The sequence below is a fragment of the Triturus cristatus genome, chromosome 10, assembly GCF_964204655.1.
Source record: "Triturus cristatus chromosome 10, aTriCri1.1, whole genome shotgun sequence".
NCBI lineage: Eukaryota > Metazoa > Chordata > Amphibia > Caudata > Salamandridae > Triturus > Triturus cristatus.
In genome coordinates, this window is record NC_140593.1 from 609785154 (window position 1) to 609812849 (window position 27696).

Below are 27696 nucleotides of genomic sequence, written 5' to 3' on the forward strand. Positions count from 1 at the left end.
TGAAGTAGATTGTGGTATAGTGGAGTGGGGTAGAGTGGGGTAGAATGGGGTAGAATGGAGTGGGGTGGATTGGGGTAGATTGGGCTAGATTGGTGTGGGGTGGAATGAAGTTAATTGGAATGGGGCATTTGGGTAGATTGGAGTGGGGTAGACTGAATTGGGGTAGATTGGGGTTGAGTGGGGTAGACTGGAGTGGAGTAAATTGGGGTAGATTAGAGTGGGTTAGATTAGAGTGGGATAGATAGGAGTAGAGTAGAGCGGGATGTATTGGGGTAGAGTGGAGTGGGATATATTGGCCTAGATTGGAGTGGAGTGGGGTAGACTGGGGAAGAGTGGGGTGGAGTGGGGTAGACTACAGTGAAGTTGGGTAGATTGGAGAGAAGGGGAGTGAGGTAGATTGGAGAGGGTTAAATTGGGTGGATTATAGTAGGGTAGGATGGAATGGAGTGGGTGTAGTGTAGGGTAGTTTCGAGAGGGGTAGATTAAAGTGGATTGGAGTGGATAGATTAGGAGGGGTGGGTAGATTGTAGTGGATTGGCATAGATTGGATAAAAGTGAAGTGGATTGTGGTAGATTTGAGTGGATTGGGTTAGAGTGGAGTAAATTGAAGTGGGGTTGATTGGAGTGGGATGAATTGAGGTGGGTGTAGTGGGGTGAGTAAATTGGGTGGGGTAGATTGGTAGATTGGGTGGAGTGGAGTGGGGTAGATTGGAGTGGAGTAGAATGGGGTAGATTGTAGCGAAGTGGTATGGGGTGGGGTAGGGTAGATTGGAGTACATTGGAGTGGAGTGGAGTAGGATAGATTGGAGTGGAGTGGGGTAGATTAGAGTTGGGTAGAGCGGAGTGAGGTAAGTGGTGTGGAGTGGAGGGATGTAGAGTGGAGTGGTATGTTGTGTCGTGGAGTGAGTGGCATAGATTGGAGTGACAGGAAGTTGAGTGGCGCATCGCAGAGTGTCTTAAAGTGGCGGAGCCTAGAGTGGATGGAAGTAGAGTGGAGTGGCATGTTGTGGAGTGGCATACAATAGAGTGGCATGGCCTGGAGTGGAAGGGAAGGGAATAGAGTGGAGTGTTGTAGTGTGGAGTATGCATGGTGTGGTAGCTCACTGCCATTACAGACAACACATTCTAAATTGAAATGACCATTACATTTGCACAGAAATACGGTTTTACTGCACACAAATGATGAAGTGTGCAAATGTCCTCTCCTAGTGTATTGATGTGTTTTGATCATATTCAAATATTTGTTTTCACCACACTTCAGAATCACACAACACATATTTCATTTGTACTAATTCTGATATATTCTGAAACATCAGCACAGTTCATTGTTTATGTTGTGACCTTGAAAACAAACACCCTACACCCTCTCCTCTTACATGGGTTCCCAGCAGTACTGTCACATACATTTTCTATCCTTGAATTCAGAGAAAGAAAAGTCAACACCAAGATCCCTTGGAAGACAGAGCATGGCAGTTGACCTCTTTCTTTGAATGCATAGCAAGTCAAGTCAAGTTATTCTTTATTCGGTTATTAATACCAAAATAACCATAAAAGTACAAAAACAAAATCACATTTATATAAAATTACATAGGGCCACATATGATAAAAACTGAGTAGGTTCAGATCTCAATTGTTTTCCGCAATTTAAAAACATTTTTGAGGAATGAGGAAATAAATACGACAGTTAAAATATTGTCCAATTTCTGTACAGCTAAAAAAGCAGGGCGACAGCGATTAATTTCCATCATTTTTAGCAAAGGTACAACAAACATTTGTCTTGGTCTAGTATAAAATTTACAAAAGAAAAGTATATGCATGTCAGATTGTACTGATAAATCATCGCAGGGACATTTACTCATGATTTTTGACCAATTATTCATATTTGGAAAGCTGAGTGCTCTAAATAATAGATTAAATCTAAAACGTGTCAATAAAAACCTTTCATAATCACTCATTTGTAGCTTTAAATATGGCTGTAAACTATAGCAGGTTATAATTTGCTCGTGAGCTACTACCGTAGTTTTCTTAAGTTCTGTTTTTGCTCTGGTCTCTTGCAAATAGGTCATACATTTATCTTTTAAACACTTCCTCGAAATATTACAAAGAGAAAGAGGGTCAGTAAAGTAATCCCCTAGTCCTAGTAGCGTGAGAAAATTATTAATATAGTGCAACCATCTAATTTTCCCACACTTCTCTAGACCCATTGCATTTCTCATGATCATTCTGTTTAAGCCAGATTCATCTACGGTCCATATTCTATGCCATAAAAGAACTGGTGCAGTTTTTATTGTGTCTTCTAAGTATATTTCCCCTAGTTCATTGTGGCAAGAGTATGTTGACACACTCTGTGGGACGGCCAGGAGATATTTCATGAAATTGTTTTCGACAACTTGTAATATGCTGACGTTAGCATATCCCCATAAGCCTGCTCCATAGGTGGCAATTGCTACACAAGTTGCTTTGTAAACAGTCAGCATTTCTTTGATTGGTTTCTTCCCAATTTTCCGGCTAAAATTTTTTAAAGCCATAATAGATTTACAGTACAACAGTTTCCTTGTCTTAATGGTATTGTTCCATAGCCCAGAGCTATCGATTAAGACTCCTAGATAAGGAAATGTTAAGGTATCCTCAACTGGGGTGGTTCCAATATAAATTGCTTTTTTCTTCCTCTGTGCACCCGCCCCGCAGTGCATGGTGAATGTCTTAGAACAATTTATGCTTAAATCTAGCTGGTTCATAAAATCCGAAAAGGAAGTGACTACTCTTTGCATGGCCTGCGGTGTTCTAGCCATTAGTACCGCATCATCTGCATATAACAGAATTGGGATTGATCTATTTTCTACCATTGGTACATCCCTACACTCTGTTATCAGAGTCTTTTCCACGTTATTAATATAAAGTGTAAAGAGAAACGGCGCCAGGACACAGCCCTGTCTTACACCCCTTCTGATTGCAAATGATCTAGTACATTCACCATTTTTTCCATATCTTACTCGGGCTGATGCTGCTGCATAAAGGTCTCTCAGGAAGTCAATGATCTGCTTATCCACACCCAGTTTATCCATTACTAACCAAAGTTTACAATGTGTTACTGAGTCGAATGCTGAGGTAAGATCTACAAAAGTTAAAAACATTCGTCCCTCTTTCACTTTGGTATATTTTTCAATTAAAATATGCAAATTCAAACACTGTTCAATTGTACCAAGACCTTTCCTAAAACCGTACTGCAAGTCACTTAAAATATTTGCTTCATTAGCCCATATATGTAGCCTATCTAAGATTACCCTTCCTAGAATTTTAATAGTAGAATCCAGGAGTGATATTGGGCGGTAACACTTGCAGTTTTCACGATCGCCCTTTTTAAAAATTGGGACTATCAGGGATTCACACCACGATGGCAGGAGGCCTTCTTTCAGAGCGGCATTAAACATACGTGTGAGGATTGGTGCCCAGAGTTCCTTGTTGTTTTTGAATAAATCAACAGGGACTCCATCAGGGCCTGGTGCTTTCCCTGCCAAACTTGCATCAATACATTTCTGCACCTCTGTTATTGTTATTTTAGGTTCGAGTTGAATACTCCTCTGTACATGATCTCTCAGGTGACTATCATCATGGGTACTAACAATATGATCCTGTACAATGGAGTACAAATTAGTAAAATGCTTGGCCCACTCATTCTCAGTAATTGCTACATCTAGTGGGTCCGTGTCACTGAAATTTAAAAAGGGGGCATTGACAACTCGCCAGAATGAGGCGGAATCTTTACTTAACGAGGCGTCACATAAAGCATCCCATGCTTCTACTTTTAGTGCATTTTTCCTGTTTTTAAGGGTCTGCTTATAGACACTCCTACACTTCCTGATTAGGTCAACATCCTTCTCAGTAGCATGTATAGCATATTTTAAACTTTTATACGCCTTCGTACATTCAGTATCAAACCATCTCTTCTTCCTTGTGTTCGTTCCTTTAGAATCAACCCACAATATCTTTCTTATTTGAGCAGTGATTGATGTAAAATTACTAATAAAATCTATATCTTTGGCATTTACATCTGTACATGCATAAAATTCTGGCAACATACTTATAATTAATTTCTCCTGAAATTCTACGGGGCAAACTTTTGTCCACTTCAGAGCATAACCATTTTTCCGGACCATAGCAATATCGTCTATTATCACTTTAGTTTTGGTCCTACCACGATAGTTCTTACATCCCATGGTTATTTTAAAGCTTAATGGAAAATGATCACTAAGTGGGCAATTCAAAATTCCGTATTTCCAGATCATGTCCCTATGTCTAGTGGTCATTAGGGCATAATCAATAGTTGTGTTTGCCCCTCTGCCATTGAACGTTGGTAAAAAGGGGATTTCCGGACTGATCAACTTATTTACAAAGTCCAGATCATTTTCAAATATTATCTCATTTAGACAATCCCCTCGTACAGAATGCTCAAAATGACTAGAGCCTTTGTCTCTATCCAGTTGTATCCCACACAACCCGTTCTCACCACTCCTGCATATTTGGCAGTTAAAGTCTCCTGCCCAAATAATACAGAAATCCTCTGACCTCCCCCTAGTTGCCAAAGTAATGTTACTACCTAATAGTCTAAAAACATCCCTTGGGTCTTCACCTTGGATGTTATCATAAAAATTAATCAAAATTATGGAAAACCCCTTGTTAACTGTGATCCTTATAATATGATAATATACATTATTAAAAACTAACTCAGTTTTAACTCCTACTAGGAGGTTCGAAACATACGTACACAAACCTCTGAATGCATAGCAAATGTGACAACATGAGACCAACATTTAAAGGCCTGTTTACAGAAAGCAAGTTTGTTGAAGAATACAGTAAACAAGGTTTGGGCAACGGGAGGGACAGACTCAAGCTGGACAGCCTAAAGCAAATAAAGCCAGCAAATACTAAGGCAGAAAATGTGAGTTACAAACCACAAAGCCAATGGTAAGTAATTGGTGGAATGCATTCCTAGGTCAGCTTTCTGAATGTCCCAAAAATGTATTTAGCAAACAAGTCAGCTGTGCTTCACTATTAGGCTTTGTCAATGTTTAAGCCGCCATGTTGTACAACATGGCTAAAAAACATGATAACAAAGCCAATAGATCTCGCATAGGCAAGATTTATTGGATTTGCCAATGTTGGTTTCTTTTTCTTCCCTCCACAGCCCGAACTGTCTTTTGCCTTATTTATACCTTCCACTCCAGTTTCTCACTCTTTTTCCCTTAGTTAATTAATGCGAAGGACACTAAAAGTGATTTTATGGCATTGCTGCATTAAAGGTTTTAGGCAGATGCCTGCCGATTTTAGGGTTGTTCGACCCCGGATCAATGCCAGGGTCCGACTGGGGTATAGGACACTCAGGTAATGCCCGGTGGGGTGGTCTGACAGATCAGCCTGTGGGTCGTTTTTTTTTAGTAGTTTGGGGGCCTGTTTTATGTCTTGGAGGGCCTGTTTCTACTGTTAATTTCCCTGCTATTTTACAAGCATCGCCTACAGCAAACACAGATGCATGCATTCTCCCATACCTTGACAAATACCCGTGACTCTACAAGTTCAAAACTGCCCTGATTTGCAAATGCGGACCCCTTTTTTAGCTATCTGATTCACTAATGAGGGCCACTTTTATTGTACTGTTACGGCCAATTTTCTGTCCGGGCCCGGCCTTGGTCACTGCTGCTTCATTATAAGCATTCACATACATTATTGGAATCTTAAACTAGTTTTTAGGTCTCTCATAGGCAGCGCATGCGCTGCCTCTATGAGGCATCCAGCAATCTGTATGTGTTGGCAAGCGGCCGGTAGTTTATCTTGCCGCTTGCCATGTGGTGAATGTTGGCAAAGCTCCTGTTAGCTGGCTTTTTACTGGCTGTTGATGTCAAACTGACTTCTGTGTAGTCCGGAAGCAGCAGTCACTTTTTACAGTTCTCTTCTGCCAGATCGCACTTTTTTTTGGTCACGCATCTCTGCCTGACGTAAACATGGCAGCAGCGCATGCGCAAGGCTGCAGCAGGAGCCGGTGTGTGCGAGGGGCGGGTAGCACATGCTGCTTGTTTAGGACTTGTGCCCTGTGTGCATCCAACCACCACCCCTCCTTGCATGCCTCCCTCGGTCCCTCCTTCCACCCTCCACCTTGGGCTAATGTGGCACCCCACAGGCACCCCACAGTTTAGAAAGATGGCATGCATTTCACTCTACGGTGCTGGTGGCCTGAAGAGCAGTGCACTTGTCTGGCGTGGGAACTTGGGCGCCGGAAGGGGGGTCCTGCATGTTCCAGGAGATGGGGGCTTAAAAGCCAATGACGCCGGGTGCGCTGATCTCCCTGTCCCCCCGGCAGGCCGTGCTGGTAGCACCAGGGTTGCTAAACTTTACCCTGGCTCACAGTTTACATGAACACTTTAGCAGTATTCTGGGCATTTTCTGTATGTTGCTAAGCTTAGTACAAAACACGCACGAACAACAGCAGTTTGTTACTGCAAATCGGGGTTTTCCATAATTGGTATTTTTTTATCTCACCGATACTCCTGCGGTTCATCCGCGTAAACTGGTATGAGGTGTTTGTCTGCACTTGCTTGACACTCTTGGAGCTATTGTGTTTTTAACATATACAAAAGTGCATCTGTAACATGCATTGAATTGGAATGCCACTGTTCTAAAAGAGTAAATATATCGTTTTTTGAGGGGAGGTGCACGGTGGTTTGCCTTTACATTGTCAGACATTTCATGCATGTGCGCCTGGGTTCGGCGCTTTTCTTATGTTCAGCCTTCTGAAGCTGTAAGGAAAAACAAACATTTGCAATGCAATAGGTCTCGCATTTGCGAGAGTTTAAGCTATTGGCATTGTAAATGACAATACCTTTTATTTTTGTTTTTAAAACCAACACGTAAATAAAAGGCCTTGCCATTTACAATGCCAATATCTCAAACTCTCACAACTGCGAGACCTATTGCATTGCAAATGCTTGTCTTTAAAAGTGAGTCCCATGAGTCAGTGTCTGGTAAGTTCTGTTTTTGGGTTGGTGTTCATGATGGGCACAATTGAGAGTCCTGATGCTGAAGGCAGTACAAGTTTCTCACAGTGCCTACCAATGGGTCATTAAAGAGTTTAGACTAAATGCACTTGCAATACTTTACCTCTCTGCATAGTGCATAGATCGATGGTCACATATATTCTAACTGCAAATGAAAGCAGCACAACACGTGTGTAGCAGGATGCTGGGTCAAGACCAGTTTTGCATGCCCATCTGGGTGAAGTGTGGGTAGGTCTACAGGGTCCCTTTTATCCCCACATCATTCTGAAATCCTCTATTTGCATAGCTCACATCACCTCTTATCTCATCAGCACCAGTTTCCACTCTCTCCTTATGTACATGTGTCTTTTAATCGGTGCAGGAAATGAAGGGGATCTGGAAGCCATTATTGAGCTGGCTCTGAGATTAGGGACAGCATCAGTGAAATACACTGAATCAGTACTGGTGTAATTTGCAGATACAGAGCACATTCAGCAGCAGCCTCGCATTGTCTGCTTTGCTTTGAGACAAACAATCTGTAGGGGGGTTTCTTATTCTCACATCCATCTAGGTCCATAACAATAGCCTCACCTAATGGGCCATCAGCCCTCCTTTTGTTGTAGTCCTGTCCTGACACAGTGCTATCAGGAGCCTAACAGCTAAAAATGTAAGCAATGGGGGGAAATAGACACTCAGTTTGTTATCACTTCATAATATGTGCTTAAGCCACACTATGATGTGGAGGGAGTATTTGACCTTGTTCATCTCCTGTATGTAAGAGGTATGCATGTGCTGTAAGAATGTCAAATGCATGTGAGAATGAGTAATGATTTAAATACCACTTACTAATTTATTTTTTGTTCAATTTATGTTATAGCGCTATTTATCCTAATATGGATCATCAGGGCGCTTTACATCACACAAATATTATACAGAGACAATAAAGCATACAAGGGAATAAATCAATGTACCAGTTTTTTTTTAACATAATGCAGTGAGTAACGTTATACGTTAAGCACAGTACTTAATTTGTAATAGAATGAGTGCCGGTGCTCAAACCTCTGCTCCAGAGGTGCTGTTAACATTCAGCACCCCACACCCCCAATCTGAAGCTGCGTTCTCTGTAATTCACCTCAGGCCTCTATAATCCACTACCAGACACTGCTGTCCTTTTATTTCACTGCTTTCTACTGTTGTGACAGTGCTTCCATCTTTCTCCTTCTTCTTTCCTGTTTGTGGGTTTTTATCTCTTTTACTCGCAGTCAATATCTGATAAAATAAGTGATGGTTCCCAGATTCCACCAGCAAATACAGGCTCAAATTAAGCACTGGTTAGGACGAACTTGGTATGGAGAAACACAAAGCAAAGTGGGGATTTAAAACATAATGCAGTAGATGCCTGTGCTAATTAGACTTTATTGCTACCCAAAGGAATCCTTTTTTGCAACCTTGGAGTAACGAAAATGTGAGGTTAAAAATAAAAGGTCTAACACTATGCCTTTCTGTTTGCATGCAAAACTTTGATGCCAGTTCATAGCTCGCTGTGCTACATAAGAAGGATTTTAACATATCAACTGTAAGTAACTGAGGGATCTATATGATAAATTTAGTTACTCCCTAAGCGATCTGCACACTTTACAAATCTGGGCTATGCTTGTTACAAGTAGGGTTGCCACCTGGTTGGATTTTTAATAGTATGAGCAGTAGTTTAAGATCCCAGTCATTAGAATAATTTGCAAAATCATGAAAAGACAATATTTTTTCTCTCAACAGCATATACATTTAACAGTAAATGTAACAAGAAGGCACTTTAAAATGTGTTCCAGAGCTGCCTTAACCCCTTGAGTGCCCATGACGAGATGGTCTTGTCATGGGCCGCGGTTGCGCTGTGCCCATGACGAGACTATCTCGTCATGAGCCCCGCCCGCTAATGAAACGCCCGGCACAGGGCGTGGACAGGGCGGGGCACACAAGGGGTTAATGATGCCTAATGGATAATTTGATGGAACAAAGAGAGAAAAGCAATGTTGAAAATGAACCTTGCTTTTGCAGGGCGTTTTATGTAAAGTTATAAATATCAGGGCCAGGCCTTTACAGAATGTTGAAACTTGAAAATAGGGCTGGTATTTCCCCCCTAGGAAAGGTGCTAAACCCTACAAGTGGTGTTTTGCAACAACCACGTTAAACCGTTGCACTACTTTATAATGAGGCAAAAGCATGACTAGACAAACATACAACTCTCCGGCAAGTATACTAATCACCAGTTATCTTACCGCTGTTGATATCCCTTGACAATTACTGAACACTCAGCACAGAAGCAGGCTGGTGGACAGGCTCACCAGCAACAAGATGAGCTTGACCTCTGAACTCTAAGGCCTACGACACACCCTGAGGTAATCAATAAAAACAATAACAGGCTTCAACCTCGAGACCACATTGGTCAAGTCACCCAGGCCGGCAGGCTAGACTTTTTTTTCATAGCCCTTGTCCTTCTCGAGATTCTGCACTGATTGTCCCTGATCCTCTTGATCCTGTTCCTTATAGTGTGGGTTCACCTGGACCTAGTGTCTTGGACCTGACCCACCTGCTATCTTAGTCTTTGTCTCCTTAGTCCTGGTCCTTCTTGTCCTATTGTGCTTATTTTCATAAACTTTGACTTCTGGTCATTATGCTCCCCCTTTATTGCCCAATCTTTGACCTTCTGACCCTGTTTCTTTGTGGTTCTCTTTGTCCTACTCACCTTGTTTTGGTACTATTCACCGTCAACCTCCTAGCCCTGTACCATAGGTTCTGAGCATCTTACATCTTGTGTCCTGGCATTCAAAGTCTTTGTCCTCCTGGTTTGGGATGTCCTTGTTCTCCTGGATCTGTTCCTTGTCCATTTAGTCCTACTGGTACTGCAGCCATTCATTCAGGTCTTCTTGATCCTTAGTCTCCTAGATCGGGTTCTCATGAGCCTGGTCATTTTGGTCCTGGTCCTCCTTTCCACCACTCTCCATTACACTTGGTCTTCCATATGCTGGTTGGCCCTCTTACCTCAGATTGTTCTCACCCTGGTCCTGAGAGTTGTAATCACTGCTCTACCCCACTCTGTAATCCGAATCCTTGTTTCCTGGTTCCTCATCATCATTAACCCCTCAGCCCTGTTTCCGCTCCTTGGGGTAAAGATGCTTTTAGTTTACCTAGTTCTCTTGCTCTGGTCTTTTGGCTGCCCTTGGTACTGTTCTCCTCGGTCATCCTAATCTCTATTCTGCTTATACTAGTGTCCTGGAAATACTGACTACTGCCCTTCAGTTCCTGATCCTATTGCTCTCCAATCTGGTTCTGATCCTCCTGGCTTTTGTCCTCCTGCTTCCTGCCAACACGGCTCTGTGATAACTCGTCTTGTCACAGATCAACCTAGCCTTTCTTAGTTCTTATGTTCCTTGACCTTCAGTTTATGCAAGTCTTCCTGGCCCTTTTATTTCTGGTCCTGGGTCGACTGGTCATCATTCTCATTTACTCCAACCCCTAATCGTTCGGAACCTGGGTCCCCCATTTCACAGGCTTCCAATCATGCACCGTTTCATCCTTCTCACACTAATTCTTCTCCATCAGTCAACCTGGTCTAGCTCCCCTGATTTATCTAGTCCCCTTGTTTGCCTGTTCCTAATTTCTGGTCCTAGGTCACCTTCGTCCACGTAGTCCTAGTCTTCATTCTGGTACTCCTTTGTCTGGCCCTCGTGTATTGGGTTATACTGGCCTTGGTGTCTCTGCCCTTCTAGCCCCCGGTCCTCCTGCCCCATCCTACTCCTACTAGCTATCCTGGTCTCCTGGTTTGCCTATTCTACCTTGTTCATGTCCATCTGACCATGGGCCCTTCTATCATGGTCCTCTTAGTAATGGTCTTATTGGGTCTGATCTTCCTAATTCATCTGGCACTGGTGCTCCTAGTTCCCATGCTGTGGTTCACCCTGGTTCATGTAATTCATTACACCCTGGATAAGGATCCCCCTGAGTCTTACAGTCTTGGACCTAGACTTTCTCGCACTTTATAACCCCCTAGTCATTCTAACCTGGGGTCTCCAGGTCCTGCTAGCCATAGTTCTTTCTGGTTGGGGTGTTCCTAGTCCTGGACCTTTTGCTTCTGGCCTCTTGTACTTCTTGATCTGATATCTGCGGTCCTATCCATCCTGTCTTTGTTCTTCCTCTCCATTGGTCTCTTGGTACTGGCCCTCTTTGGTCTCTCTACTTGATTCTGCTACTCCTGACCCTGGTTGTCCTCATCCCTCCTTGTCATTATGGTCCATGGTCTTCTGTTCCTTCTAACTCTGGTCCTTCTGACCCTTGTCCAGTGGGTCCAGCTTCTCCTGATCTACAAGTGAGAATCTACTTGAAGATCTTACAAAATAGGCAGAGCGTGTAGAAGCAGGAGAATTGAATTGTGTTGATTTGGCAGTTCACTGAGAGAGAGGAGTCCAGGATGAGGCTGAGGTTTCAGTCTTGTCTGAGTTAAACTTGAGGCGTCCTTAATCAAGGTGGCGACTGCCTTCATCCCGGTATGAAAGTTGATCTTGGCAGCTGTGGGTTCGTCTGTGAGGGGGAGAATCAGCTGGGCATCGTCAGCGTAGAAGACGATGTTGAGTGCATGGCTTCTGACAATGGCTGCAAGCAGGGCCATGTAGATGTTGAAGATGGTGGGGATCAGGATTAATCCCTGATGCACTCCGCAGCTGATCTCTGTGGGTTCTGATTTGAACAGTGGAAGTATGGCTCTGCGTTCGGACAGTGAGGAAGGAGCGGATCCATTCTAGGGCTTTGACACAAATGCCAGGAGAGTGCACTCCTCCTATGAATTACCCAGATGCATTACTTACCTGTCCTCTGCTTTCACTTCCCCCCTCCAGAGAAGCAGCATTACAGTGTCTCACAAATTTTACCTCCTACAAGTCCCCTAAAGCACTGTGTCCCCAAACACCAATTATCTACTGTACGTATCTCTCCTGACACTGTTGTCCTCCAGGTTTCTGCTCAATACAGAAGGAATGATGTTACATTGGTGTTGAAAAAGCCTAATCTCGTTTTACAGCGTTAGGTCCTTGGAACCTTAGATCTTCTTTAGCTAAATGAAGGCAGCCTTTGTTTTGCCGATTCTTTTCTTGATGTTGGCGTCTGTGCCGCCCTACAGGTCTAAGAAACTGCCCAGGTAGGTGAAGGACTCAATCTCTTCCAGTCCATTGCCTACAGGAGTGACTGAAGTTCTATTGGCCGTATAAGCCTTCAGGTTCTTAGTTTTTCCCCTGTGAAGGTTGGAGCCAAGTTATGCTAATGTTGGTCTTCTCTTGCATCTGCAGAGGGTATGGGAGAGTAGGGCCAGGTCGTTGAGCTGCATCCAAGGTGTCCACTTGATTCTATTTCTTCTCTTTGTTATGGATGTTTTCATGATCCAGTCTACGGCCAGCAGGAAGAGAAAAGGCAAGAGCAAACAACCCTGGTGGACTCCAGTCTTCACTAGGAAGATTTCTACGAGTTGTCACCCATGGACTATCTTGCAGGTCTTACGAGTTTATCTGGCACACCGTAGTTATGGAGGAGTTTCCAAAGGGTCTCTCTGTCCACGCTGTTGAATAGTTTCTCATAGTCGATGAATCAGACATATAGGAAGGAGTTCCATTCCATCGACTGTTCAATGATAATGCGCAGTGTTGCAATCTGGTCTGTAAAGGATCTATCTTTGTGAAAGCCAGCTTGCTGTTTTTAGAACTGAGTCTCGACTTGTTCCTTCATTCTGTTCAGGATGACCCTATTGAACACTTTGCTTGGGGTTGATAGAAGAGTATTTATCCAGCCGCTGTACACCATCTCTACTATTTAGTCTATGCACAGCTCAGTGCTGCTGGGTGAGAGTGACAGATTTTGGTGGTGTATACAGAAAATGAACATTACTGTAAAAGGTGGAGGAGTGAGTGACTGTTCATACACCACGTCAAAACATTATATACCTCACAAAGTGAAAGATCATCCAAATTTTGCTAATAAAAATTGAAAATGACAACAACTAACTGGATGCTTGTTAACCCTCCTGACCAATCTCGTAGAAAAGTCTAATAATTCAAACAATGAAGCAATGAGTGGATTGAGATGTCATTTACAGAATTTAAAGAGTGCTGTGTACTCTTTTTTGTGTTGACTTTGATTTCAAGCCCTCATCAGGGACATCAGGTCCAACAAATCTTAGCCATTCAGGGGCCAATTTTATAGCTCTCTCCTGGTCTAAAAGTAAGAGTTATTCCATCTTTCTGGAACTGAAGCAATGAGAAGATAGGCAGCAAGACCACTTTCCCTTTGCAGAGTAAGCACAGCTTTGTGTATTATCCCTGTACTTCTAAGGTAGATGATTTGCATAGGGATTAGTATACACTATATAGCCAAGATTCCAGCGTGGCCCAAGACTATCTTCTCAGAGCTTCTAGAAACCATTAAACGTGACTAGAACTGAATCTAAAAGGCCACCCAAACTCTGGAAAAATCACATGATGCATGAGAAATGCAACACCAAGGCGAGTTGGTAAGGAGGTCATGGAGTGAAAGCATGTGCAGTGTTCTAGTTTTACCGGGTGACTGAAAAACTTGCTACATCTGGTGTCTAGTATGAACTGTGTCACATCAGAATAAACTGGAAAAGTGACATTGACAAATAGGAAGTGAAAAAAGTTCGGCACTAGTTATCATTGCCATGATTTCATGTAGTTTTTAAATTTGCCATATGTCTCTGTAAGGCATTTGCACAGTACCAAATAAACACTTTGTACACCTGGTTCACTCCCCCTTGCCCCCCACATTGGCTTGACTCAATACATTTCGACCCACAAAGTTTCTTTCAAATATACATGGTCCACATAAACAGTTTATGACATGTAAGACATATTAAAGAAAGTGCATCATAATATCCTAATCCAGAAAATGGTGGATGCGAAATTGAAAATGAGCAATACACAGCCAAAGTAGAGGTGACATAATACTGTTTGAAAACAAAAGTATATATTCAAATATTTCTCGTACCTTGTATAGCAGGGTCTGAAAGACTCTCTTATTGTCCCAGTTCAGGTCTAGCGTCTCATTGAAAGTGTCTGCTGCTTGTTCCACAGAACCACATGCTAGAACATCTCCCACATGTAGTATTTTCTGGAGCTAAGATACAGAAAACAACATTATGTGCACGTTAGTGTCCTTGATTGATAAACACTACGGGCCTTATTTACAAGAAATGACGCATTGTTGCACCATGGCAGCGATGTGTCACACTTTCTTGTGCCAGCATCAAAAAAACTTATGACGCCATGGATGCTCCATTTTTACAATTCTGACTCATCCATGGGTAAGATGCTGCAAGGCATTGGGCCCCAAAGTGGCACATTGCTTTAGTTGGTCATAAGACTGATGCAACTAAAGCAAATGCATCAGAAATCAGAGCCGATGCATCATTTTTGACTGACGCAAGTAGCCTCATGTGTGTGGACCAATGTAATAGAGTGCGAAAAGGTGAAAATCTCACCTTGCACTCTATTACATTGGTCCTGGATGTCACGCATCCAAGTGTGCATAGGGTATTTATGTGTACCACTATTCCTACGTATGTGTGACATATTATCTGAAAGTACAATGCGAGTGCAATCAAGTCTGTGATGGTGTGTGATATTTACTGTGTTACCTACCTTATGTGTGCACTTATCTGTTGAGGGAATGTGACTTGATTGCAGATTACACTGTTTCAAGTCACTTCAGCAGGTCAGATACCTATGCAAAAATCAATGCATCATTCCTATGCCTGGGTTTTAGAGGCGTTGGAATTTTTACGCATCTCAGCGGCTCCCTTCCCGAAGATGTGACACGTTTACAAAATGTCTTAAATTCCACTGCGTCAGTTTTACAGGGGATATTAGATGGGAATGCCTACCTTGCATTAAAACTGACGTGACACAGCCGATTCCGATGAAGATAAAAACCGACACAGGCTGCTGAAAAGTGACACATCTGCCTAGATGCATTACCTTGTAAATATGGAGCAAAGAAAGCACCACTGCTGCGTCATAAAAAATAATTTATAAGTAAATATGAACCTAGATTCACTCTAGCACAACCAAATAGGAGTCATCCATGCACAATGAGTTTTTGGAGCCTCCTTTTTTCAAAATCACGCAATGGAACAAATACATTTAGAAGCAAACCAAGGAAATTGACTTTGCAGGGCCAAGGTGACATTAAGGCAATAATAGGCAGCAGTTCTGTGCGTTGTCAGCAGGGAGCACCACATCTCCACCAGAAACATTAAAGCAGTCTCTATTCGAAGGGGGTCCTTGATTTTGCTGGCATCCAGTTCTGGCTCTTCTATAAGGTGAGATAGGACTGACACCTTAAGTGCCATGGTTAAAAATACAGCAAAAGGCCCCAAAATATCCTTATTTATCTGTGCATGGGCAGCATTCCTGCATGTAAAATGCAATTTTGCCAGGATTTCTGAAAATAATTGTGCCAATTTTTCACTCAGTCAAGCTGCGCGTGTGCAGTGTAGTCTGCTGCATGCTGCGGCTCCACAATGTATTCTGCTGATTTTTGCTCCAGTCCATTCACTTCTACATTACAGCAGCAAGCTCTTTGCAGTCTTGCTACGGCTGTTCATTGCAGACAGCATCATATGGCATACTATTGCATCTTCTTCGGGGTTTTTCATTGAATGACTTTCTTGTCTGTTTTAATGTTTTGCTTTGGGTTTGTTGTTTTCCTACCTATTCTGTTTTTTTCCATCCCTGGACCATAGCTCTTTAACCCTGGTTTTGATTGGATGAGTGGTTTCCTTTAACTGCTGATGTCAGGAAACGATATTTTATTTTCCATGTTTCAGTAGCATTTTATGTGAGGTCTCAACACCAGAGCATGGCCTTCTACCATCTCTCCCCACTCAGCTGGTCTTGTTCAAATGTATTATTTCTCTCGCCTTGGTCTCTGCCCCCCCTTGTGCACCCACCCTTTCAGTGTTTGGCCTGTTCATTGTTTTCCCCGGCTAAACACTGATTTCTTCCTTCCTCTGTCACCCCTTGCTTGAGCCCCATAAGTTCCATGGCTCTTAATTTCTTCTTGTCTCGCCTTTTAGCTCTGTTCATTACTTTCCCTGCCCAACCATTGTTTCCTTTTGTCCTCGATCCTCGTTTTCTTTCTTACTTTGCACTTTTTTTCCGGTTTCATCTTCTCATTATCGCATATTAATGCGCCGCGCACTAGGACACTGGTGGTTCTAGGAGGGCTCTGAGACAGGAAATACGTAAGATGTGGGGGCGGTGTTAGGGTGTGGTCTGGGAATATGACGTGAATGAATGTCGGAGAATAAAGAGATGCTCAATTGCAGCTCCTGTGTGTGGGTAATCTATAGTGCATGTTGTGTGTGCCAGAACTGATGCAAAGCAGTCTGTGACCGGCACACGTGGAGTGACAGCCCCACTCCAGTCCATACACAGCCATGGAAGCAGTAAGAGGCCCTGCAGAGGAGCATGTTCAAAATGCTCGCCAAAAAAACAGCCACCAACACCGCCGGTGAGGTTGTCGGCAAAGACGCAGTGCTGTGTCCTAAATATACAGCGACAAGGGAGCTACCTGAAGCAGCACATTGATTTGAGCATGCCAAAATCATAGAAGCGGCCTGAACTCTGCATGGTGGCACGTGTGTGAGTATCCTGAGAGATGGAATTAATCGAAGAGTGTGCAAAGCACGAGTTACTTTGCTGAAACATCAACACCGACTAAGGGAGCAACTATTCAGACAACATAAGGAAAGTAACAATAACGTTAATATGGTACAAGACTCAGAGACAGAAAGCAGAATTGAGACAGAGACACTCAGTCTAGAGAAAATGCTGATGGCTGCTAGGGCCGAGTGATGAGCAGAACGACCAGCTGATGACATGGAAGCAGGGACAGCACACAGTGAGTCAACATTGGCTGTGAGATGTAGGCATAAGCACAGAGCAGGAGCACGTTAGTCGACATCCTCGTAAAAGACAAAATTATGATTCCAATGTGGATTTTTTCCCCAAGAGGGCAATCGTCTAGCCCTGGGACAAATCTGTAAAGGTTGAAGGAAAGAGAGTCACTTTATAACTGTGTGTCGAGCCAGAGAGAAGTCAAGTGCATCAGAACGAAAAGAAAAGATGGATGCTAGAGTTTGCCGAAAGCAATCTTGTCACGCACGAATCAAAAAGCAACATCAACTACTCCAGGCAGAGATCAAGAAAAGTCAATCATTGTCAAGTTTGTCATGTAACAGTTCTTTAACGCCACTATCAAGAACCAGTGAAGAGGATGGGTGCTTGCTGATGAAGTCAACCAAAAGACAATATGCACATGTGGGGTTAGCTGCCAGTGAGGAAGACCTAGAAAAAGCTCACAAAATGAGATGCAAAACCTCACTCGGACACTATCGCAGAATTACGCTGAAGGTAAATGGTCACCCCATAATGTTAATCATTGACAGTGGGGCATCAATTAATACCATACCAGTGGATATGTTCAACAGCCTCTCACCTGTACTACGCCTCATTCATTCCGACACAAAAATATATACAAGGGCGCCTCTAAACCGTTACAAAGCCAAGGGCCATTCACAAAACAATGTCAACACGAGCCATCATTCACGTTCTACAAGGAACCTCGTCTAGTGCATGTTTACTCAGTTTTGCCACAGCCGTTCATATGGGGTTGATATCCCTCAGTCACAACGTCTGTACATTGCCAAACACGGGACTGCAGAGACCATTACATGAGATCCGAACAATCTATTGGAATATGACTCTAAAGAAAATTCTGTGAATAGGAATGACTATTAATAATTTTTCACTTGTGAAATACACAGCCTTGAAAAAGCCACAAGCTTGCATGCCTTCACAGGGTGAAACACATTGTACTTCCTCTAAAAAATAAATGTGATTAATAATAAAAACACCATAGCAGGACCATTCATGTGTATGGATCAAAATCTTTTCTCATATCAAGATGCAAGTACAATTTGTTAAAAAATCAAATAGAAATAGAATACACAATCATTCTTCTCTCCCACAATGTTTGTACTCAATCTGACATCACAAGGATATTCCCATCGCTGTTTCATGGCTTGGGGAAACTAAAGAAGATGAAAGTACTGCTTCACATCAATTAATACATTCATTATGTTGCCTAGTGGCACTGCAGATTCACTTTTAATTTGCAAGAAGAAGTGGATAAAGAACTGGCAACACTTCTAAATTACGACATCATTGAACGCTCCGCAGGCCCCAAGCCATGGGTCTCACCCACAGTAGTAATACCAAAGAAAGACAGTAGTGGAACGGTGCACATTTGTGTCGACATGCGCCAGCCACATATGGTGTGGTCTAGGAAGTATGTTGTAATGTGTAAGAGTGTGAACTGCTGTCACTGCATTTGCATGTGGCTAAGAGTGCTACATTCACTGATTTACGTTATTGCCTACATTCTCCATTCATATTTTACACATCATATACTGTAAATTTCAGAGAATAGAAAACAATTTTCTGGCGAAAGTGGGCAAAAAGCCAAAGTCTCTAGTCTCAAAGTCTACTCCTTAGAAATTGGACCACAATAATTATGATTTACCTCTTACTCCTGCATTGTTTTTTCACCCAAGAGGGACTTTCTTGTAAGTTTAAGCCATGTATTTAAATCAGTATGTGTAAAGCTTACCGGGAGAACAGTGATTCAACTTGCATTAAAATTCTATTATTCTTACACATAGATACTCTCTGCTGTATTTTTTTCTAGCAGCCGTGAAGCTGATTGTTAGCATATCAGACGGATAGCTTGATGAGTAACTCACCTGTAACAATGTGGTGATCAACAGGTTTCCCATATGCCCAGGTGGATTTTTCTGTTATGTGGCTTAATCTCAATTAATTCTGTGAATTTCTTGCTATGCTTGTTATGCAAAATTCCTGAAACTATGCCATTACGCCACGTGGCACGAGCACATGAACACGTGCCTGTATTGTTCTCAACACTTGTGTGTATTTGTGGTATTTTTCAGTGCAAATTACATCCTCTCGTCCAAAATTGAACAATTTTGTGTTAAAATCTAGCACTAAATGATCGTTTTGCATTTAGTATACTTTCATATCATTTTTATGGAATTTCGTCTAATTATGTCAAAGCAAATCACTTTTGGAGTTCACCTTAATCATTGCCTTTTTTCCTCAAGTGTCACATAGAACCAGGAAGCAATGTACAGGAAGCGAGACAATAAGCCTTAGTACAACAGTATGTAGAAACCGATACACTACCTAGGGCCTCATTCTGAGTCTTCCATTTATCCTCCTGGTAGTAGCTCCCTACATTAAGAGTTACAAATAGCGAGCTAACGGCAACTTAGGAGGGGGCAGTAGAGTGGGACATTAGAGTATACTTGGAAATAAGGAATTATTAGGGAACATTTGTATTTCTAGGTCTGATTTCCCTCATCATTTCTCACTCTTCCCTTGAGTTTAAACCAAGTATTTTGGCTGCTTTCATCAACCGAACTCCGCCAAACAGATTCATGTTATTCCTGTGCATCTCATAAATCAGATGAGGCTGGTAACTTCTGTAAATGGGCACATAAAAATTACCAGGGCACTAGTAATGAGGCAATGGAGTCTACAGTGTTTCATGGTAGGGTGATGTAAAACCTCTAGAAGAAATGAGGGCCATATATGCCGGTGCAGTCTGTTTATGATGAATTCCAATTAAAAAGATAGAAACTACTCCCTGCCACCCTCTCATTCACTACATTCTTGTTTCTGGCTCATTACTATTTTTGTGAGCGAGTTAATGCGGATAGAAGTAAACCATAAGTGGAGGAAAGGACTCTGTGGGTGGTGTAGGAAAGATAGCAGAAGAACTCCCCAAAACCTTCCAACTGGAAAGATGTAGATGCCTTGCCAAAATCAACATGAACAATGATTTAGTTTACTTCACAAAGCTGTTTTTGAATCCTTTATTCCATGTAAGTCATTAAAGTGCATTTTCACCTCATCTGATAGATCTAAAATGAAACACAACTTTTAAATATTGTTTAATTTCCCTTTCAATGTCTCCTGTTGCAGTTAGTTGGACCAGAACGAATACTCATGGAAAATAACAACACCACCTCTAAACATAGAAAAAGCATTAAGCTCAAAACTCATACCTGACCTGACAAAAACGTCAAACAGGCATCCCAGGAGGTTGTGGTATTCTTAGACTTGTCGTCCAACGTGAATTTGAAGTCAATAGGCAGACCAATGTCCCAGGCCACTTGTGTCTAAAGCAAAGAGAAGGGCAATTATGCAGTCATTAATAAACTGTGAGAAGAGGGTTTGAAAGAGATCAGGTACATCCCCTGTTAGTTTGTTGCACTGTTGGATGTATGTTCATGACATTCTCAACTCTGTGTTCCCGTTCCATATATGCAATTGTATCTGACCATACTGTTTGGACACAAACTATACAGCTACGAGATCCTTTTCATGAATCTCAGAGGTAAATTTGACAGCCCTGAATGATCCAGTTTCTACTATCAATCCACACATTCACCATCACAGTGTTCAGAAGCTACTCAACTTTCTCCCAAAAACCTTAAGTAGACATCATTTACCAGACTAAATACAAGCTTAGTTTGTGGCAGTGGCAGCATGTGGTGGGCTTTGCCATTCATCTTGGGGGACAGGGACTTATTTTTTAGCAGCGTTTATCCCAGAGCAAGAGGAAGAAAGAAGAAAAGGGAGAAGGAAGGAAAAAGATAGGAAAAAAATGACAAAGGAAGAAGGATTATGCAATAGATGCATAGATAGCACATGTAGGGTAGCAGAAGAAACTGGTATGAGTGGGGACTATAATGAGAACCCCTCTAATGAACACTGACACACCGGTGTAACAGACCTCTTCGATACTTAGATCAGCAGGCACAAACAGAACAACTGAACTCCAGCGCTCAGACAAATCCGCAACGTCCCCCCTCCTCAGCACCTTGAGACCCTCACGGGTGAGTAGACGCGCTATGTAAACCCTTCATTGATTGATTGATTGAACTATACTCATAGATCATAACAAACTCAGTGAAATTAAAAAAAAAGAAAAATTATAATACCAATACCAGAAAACCGATCTGAAGTACCCGTCCAAAACCCAATGAGTAAAGATTTTGAACATCCCTGTTTTTCAAGTAAACTGGTGTGCAACCAAACTCCAGTTATATCAGTCAAAACTCATAACACCTAGGTACCAAAGAGCAACTTCAGAAAAATCCAGCCCCAAAGAGCAAAAGAAGATTTATCCACAGAACCATAAGGTTGCCCAATAAAAGTCATGAAATTCTGACCCATCCAGTTCTAAGTCCCAAACCCTAAAAATACAGAAGGTGCCCACCAATCCTGAACCCTACAAACTTAACATAAGTGTAGGAAAATGCCTCTTTTTGCATGATCATCACCATTTTTTGTCAACCGATGTGGCTGTGTTTTGGACTGCGTGCATTCGGACTGTAGTAACAAGTCCCAAAGAATGCGCTATGACCCCTAAAACATGTTGAAATTAGATATACTCCCAATTGATGTATTTAACTTACCTATACGTATATGGTGCCATGTTATCCAGTGCCTGTAAGTTAAATGTTACTAGTGGGCTTCAGCACCCATTATGCCACCATCTACAGTGACAGTGTAAACAAGACTGTAAGCCTACTATTGTAGCCCGCTGTGGCAGTTTTAAACTGCAAATTTGACCTGTCAAAATAAACCTTTTTGACAGTCTTAAACCTATCCTTTAAATATTAATAAGCCAACCCTGTGTAGGCCTTAAATGCCCTAAGGCAGGGTATATGGTAGGGCATGTAGAAATGTGATGTTACATATGTCCTTACAGTGAAACAGCCCCAAAAGCTATTTTCATTGTAGCAAGGCTGGCTGTTCAATAGGAAATCACTGAGTTGCATTATTAAATGTAATAATGCTAATCTCGGGTGGGAATAAGATAGAAATGTAATTAAAATACTGTTTTATTAGTTAATCAAAATCCAATTTAGTGGTAAAATTGAATTTGTTATTATCTATTAAGAGAAAGATAATGTTAGTAATGTACCTTTGCCCTGCCTACGGTCTTTGTTGGCCCATTTGCATGAGATCCAACTGTCACCTGGCAACAGAATAGCCCCCTTGTTGAGGTGTGAAAACTGCTTCCAGAGCAGGACAAAGACCTTGTGTGTGGGAGGGGTTTCTGTTCCCCTAGCATGATGGCCAATGTGGGCTGTGCCCAAGAACTTGATTAACTTCAAAAACGCCTACCCTGTCACAGGCAACTGACAGCTGAAACCTGGGCAGGGCGCTTCTTTGTCCACCCAGTAATGCAGGCCCCATACCAGTGGAAGAGGAAGTGCCCCCAGACCTGGTTTGAAGTGACCACAGAGGAGGAGTTGCTCATTTTCCTGGCCACACTTGGGCGCAAAGGCTTTCCACATGGAGTGGAGGGTTCTGCCATGTTCGATTTAGGTAGAGGTACTGTGTCAGACTGTTTACTGTAAGATAAATAGGAACTGTTGCAAAAGTGGGTACAGCTACCCCTGGTACCTTTTCCCTATTTGTCCAGGAAGAGCCAGGAGTTTCACCCACCCACAAGATAGTGCCAGGCATGAATGTGGCACTCGAAGGCACCTTCTTCAGAACACCACTGGAACTGTTGAAAATAGAAGAAGGACTACATCTGGTTTTGAGACCTGTGTGGAGACCTCAAGGGCTGGGCCTGCTGCAACTTGTACCTAGGACAAAGAAGTAGACTCCAAAGATCTGTTGGCTGACCTCCTGTTAAGCTACAGGGCTACCACAAGCTGCAAGAAGCCACTTTTCCTGACGAGCCCTCCTCGTTAACGTAGTGGTCTAAACTACCAATTTAATTTTGTGCGGACGATTAGTTTGGCCACGGTGGAGACTACTCTATCTCCGCCTTGGCCAAACTTCTCCGACAGCCCTGCGGAGTAAGGGCCATCTGAGATATGACTACATGTCTGCCTGCCTAATTTAGATGGGTGGACATATAGACATATTTTACTGCTTCTCACCGCTAGGCAAAACCTGCTGATGAGGAACAATAAAATCCTAATAATGCTTCCCCTGCCACGAGAGAAGACTTCCATGGTGAGGGGAGCATTATTTTTTGTCGTCACAAAAATGAAAAAAAAAAGAAAGACTCTGTGCTAATGCAGTCTTGGAGCACAGAGTAAAATGCACTGACAGGAACCACCATGACGGCGGTTCTTGCCAATACTATTATAAATGGCGTTCATTATAAATTAAGCGGGTGTAATTTACTCTCTCCCTCTTGCGGAACAGCAGGCCATCCACCTATATGTAAATCAGGGCCCAAGTCCGAACGTAGCAATCTTCACCATCTGAAGGCACCCAAAGCATCATGGCCAGTGAGGGACCTTCCTTGAACACAAATTTTGAATTTGTCCTCCCGCTCTGAGCTTTCCCTACAAAAGTCAACATCTTCACTGGGACCTCATCCAATAGCTATACAGCCTTGTGGAGCTCTTCTCTGCCACAGCCTGCTGCTTAGCCCTGTTGAGGATTTTTGACTTCCCTTTCAGAGACTAAGGGCCAGATGTAGGTAAAAGCAGTTTTGTGAGTCCTTAATAGCGAATTTTAGGGAATCGCTATTAAGGACTCGCAAAATGCCATGTAGGTAGGAATCTTAATCTTTTTGGTGATTCCTTAATATTCCTTAATGGTGAATTGCAAATTGCGATTTGCAATCAAGGAATACCTTCCCATTCATTCCTATGGGCCAAGAGGCCCATTGGAATGAATAGGAATTGCGCATGCAATTTGCGAGTACCCAATAGGTACTCGCAAATTGCGTGCGCAATTTCAAGGGTGCAAGGGTTCCAGAGGGACACCCTGTTGCACCCCTGAAATGTGCATGTGTGCACATGTGGCGCACATACATGCCCTAAGGGCATGAACGTGTGCCACATGGCACTTTTAAAAAAGCAAAAAAGTGCTTTTTCAAAGGATATCGCAAATTACCACCAACATTTGCGATTCCTTAAGGCCAAATTGCACTTTCTTTTGTGCTTCTTCCATTGCATTTAAGGAATCGCAATTTGCGATTCCTTAAATGCAATTGCAAGATAGGGAATCGCAAATTTTGAGATTCCTCATTTTGCGAGGGAGTTTTTGTGTGCTACATTGCACACTGCTAATTTGCGATCGGCAAACGCTGAAATTCTGTGAATTTCAGCGTTTGCGATCGCAAATTGGTTTCCTACATCTGGCCCTAAAGGTCTTATTACAAGTTTGGTGGCCTCAAGACTGGCAAACTTATGATTGCGATCTGACCTCTGTGACCTCGGCGGTCCCACCACGGTATTATGAGTGCAGTGATCGGACAATTCTATTAAGCAGGTGAAAGTGAAGTCCCTAAAGTTTGCACATCCTTAACTGTTGCATCATAATCTGTTTGCAGTGAAGTTCTTCAGTTTTGCATGCTTCTCAAGAGTTCATATGGAGATAATGCTATTTTAACTTACATGTGATAACCATGCATCCAGAACATGTTTGGAATTATGTAGGAGAGGAATTGTTATACTCTACCTGCTGACTATACTTGTTTCCTCTCTTCTCCGACAGTGAACTGACCTCCAGCTGCTTCAGACCGATGTTGAATGGGTGAGTCAAACTCGCTCTGCAGTCTAACCGTTCCTTTCCAATCTTCAGGGAGGATGAGATGCCCACCTTGGCAAACAAATTTGAAACAGAATTACAAATACTTCGCTCATCATGTATGATTATCATATTAAAATGCTGACATGCACACATGATTTTCCAGGAACAACCTTTTCTGATATTGTGTGCGCTAACAAAAGCCGCAATAGTATATTTCCTTTTTGAAACCACTTAAACCATTGTCTGAAATTGTGCTTATAAATCAATCAATTTATATGTTATGCAACCTAAACATTCAATTTAATTAGCTTCTTTAGGTTACATAACATATAAAATGATTGATTTAGAAGGCATGTTTCAGAAAGGCGTGGGCTCCGAACACTTGTAGATTGGCACCAATAAAAACCTATTTAGCACCAGCAAACTTTAGGGATCTTCCTACATTTACCTTCCAGTGATCCTACAAATGGATGTATGTTAAAAAATTCTCAAGCAATAAATATGAAACCTTTTCTACCTAGCTTTCAATCTCAAAAAACCATAACTTAACATTTCATTATTATAACTGTTTTTTGGTTTTTTTCTATATCAACGAGAATACCTATTGTTCACCCCTCAGTGGTTCTGTCCCTTTTATGATTTGACATTGCTTTTAACCCCAATGCATCTTTGTACCTTGCACATCTTATTGTTCTTATGCTGCAGGTCTCCTTTCCTCTATTACACCTCTTAATACCCAATGATTACTTGTTGACTTCTTTAAGTCCTTCTACCTTTTATTTGACATGTTTGTGATATGATACGTTTACCCTGACATGCACTTCAGATTACAGACCAGCAGCTGCATTTCACTTACCCTAAACTTTTGTTTCAAATTTCTGTTTGTTTGTGGTTGTACACAAAATCTTTCTTTATTTTCAGTTATGGATAATACTGGTTTTCTTGTTTTTGATTTTGTGCTGATCCTATGCACATCTTTTTTATGCCTTTCTGATACTTCTCCGTGAAACACGGAAACCCAAGCATTCATCATGTTAAAATCTCACACATTACACTTCTAAATAAAATCTCTTTTGCCTACACCACCCAGCGATGGGAACAAGTGAACCACTAGCTAAAACTAAGAAAACCTTGAACATCTGTCATGGGAAAATAAATGATTCTTGTTGTTATGCTCTGGCCACCGATTACGTAGACAGAGAAATTGGTTTGTACATGATAGACCAATGAGATACTTCCAAAAAAGCTAGTTTTTCTTTTGATTTCTATAACAAATCTCCTTTTCTATGATGATGTCAAAGGCAGCCAGATACTGTCCTGTAATATCTGACTCTTTGGTGTATTGCTCTTTCTCCCTCATGCATCTCTATTCTAAATCCTTCAGTTGGTCGACTTTCAGGAGATTAGAGGAATTTTTGAGTTTTATCGCTAATTCCATATAATTCCATCTATAGCCTATCTGATGATTCTGCCAATGACAGTGTCAGCTTAAAGCAGTATATCAATTGAATGGTCATTTGCTGAGTACTAAATTACTCAAATTGTGGATGCTGCCAAAGAGCCTGCTCAGAATGTGACACTAACTTTATATCAATTTATCATTATAATGTTGTTCTTTTTATCAAAATATTTGTTTTGACATTATTTTATCATATGCTATGTGTTTTATATGTTTTAAAAATATTTTTACAATGATTTTCATTATGATTTTTAAGATTCTACTGATTAAAATATATTTTCTTTGAATGAATGGGTGGGTTAAAGCAAGCCAATAAGAGCATGGCAGCGCATCAGAGCTGGTTGATCCAGCACCTATGGCACATATCCTATTTTATGTACAAATATCCAGTTGTTGACACAATGATTAATTGCACTTCTAATAAAAAGTTCACATTATTTATGTGCTTTTACGTCTTTGCAACAGTGGAATCTATGTTTGCAAGGGCATAGTCACACAGTTTATTTTTAAAGTGGGGATGGAGAAAAAGACCTTGGCTTTAATGGATCACCAGTAAGCTTGAAATACAGCATCTTTCTTATATTTGTTATTGTCATGTAATATGGATTAAGAGTAATCAACAATTGGCATGTCAGGAATATCAAAATAAATGGATAGTGTGAACCAGTTATGCTTCATAGTGGGGGAATACATAGCATTTTTGATTTCTCTCTGATAGAGGCTACCTTACTTCACATGGACACCCTCAGAGTCATCCCAAAATTAGCCTATGATTGGCATGCTGCATATTGCACATTTTGCCAATGAATGCTTGTAGTTAAATCAGGCCCTCATTACGATGCCGGTCAGACGAGAGTCCAACCGACATCGTAGGAGGAATGGGACTGCCCAACAAGGAGTTGGAGGTCCCACCCAATGAATTACAATGTGACAGCCAGCACGGTGGTCGGACACATGCCGATTGCTATTGCGGCTTGTGCTGCTGGCTAGAAAAGGGTCGCAGTACAAGCCGCAATAGTAAAGGGTATGTTTACAAACATCTATGCTCTCTGTACCAGGCTCCATGTGGTGCCTGGCAAAAGGTGCATGGATGTTTGGGGGGGCACCACATGTGCCCCTCTGGCCTCATAGAGTAGGCCCACTGGTGACAGGGGCCCTGCTAGGGTCCATCAAAGTAATTTTCTGACAGCCTTGTCATTGTGGTCCTACCGCCATGGAGAGGCTGTGGGAAACTGACATTGTAATCTCTACAGCGGTGTGTCCACAGGCACCGCCCCATTGTAGGGTTTACAAATCCGACCACCACTACGATGGGCTCCTTGAGACTGTCAGAGACGGCGGTCTTTCTCCCCCTTCCCGATGCGCTCCTACAGCCAGCATCATAATCCGGCGGTCAGACCGCAGCCCCAGATGTCGAACGGACTGCCATCGACAACCTGCCGGTGGCGGTCCATTCGACATCGTAATTGGGCCTTTTAAGTAATTTGTTAAGTGT

General features: G+C 42.1%; 1 protein-coding gene across 1 annotated transcript in view; it reads right to left on the reverse strand.

Moving 5' to 3' along the window:
- APOLTP (apolipoprotein lipid transfer particle homolog) overlaps positions 1–27696 on the reverse strand; it is a 1292669-nt gene that overhangs the window by 192398 nt on the left and 1072575 nt on the right. The window contains exons 57-59 of the mRNA XM_085632129.1: positions 24671–24811; positions 20233–20346; positions 14070–14198 (exon numbers count right to left, since the gene is read on the reverse strand). Coding sequence (XP_085488255.1) covers positions 14070–14198; positions 20233–20346; positions 24671–24811 — 384 coding nt within the window. The remainder of the gene's footprint in view (positions 1–14069; positions 14199–20232; positions 20347–24670; positions 24812–27696) is intronic.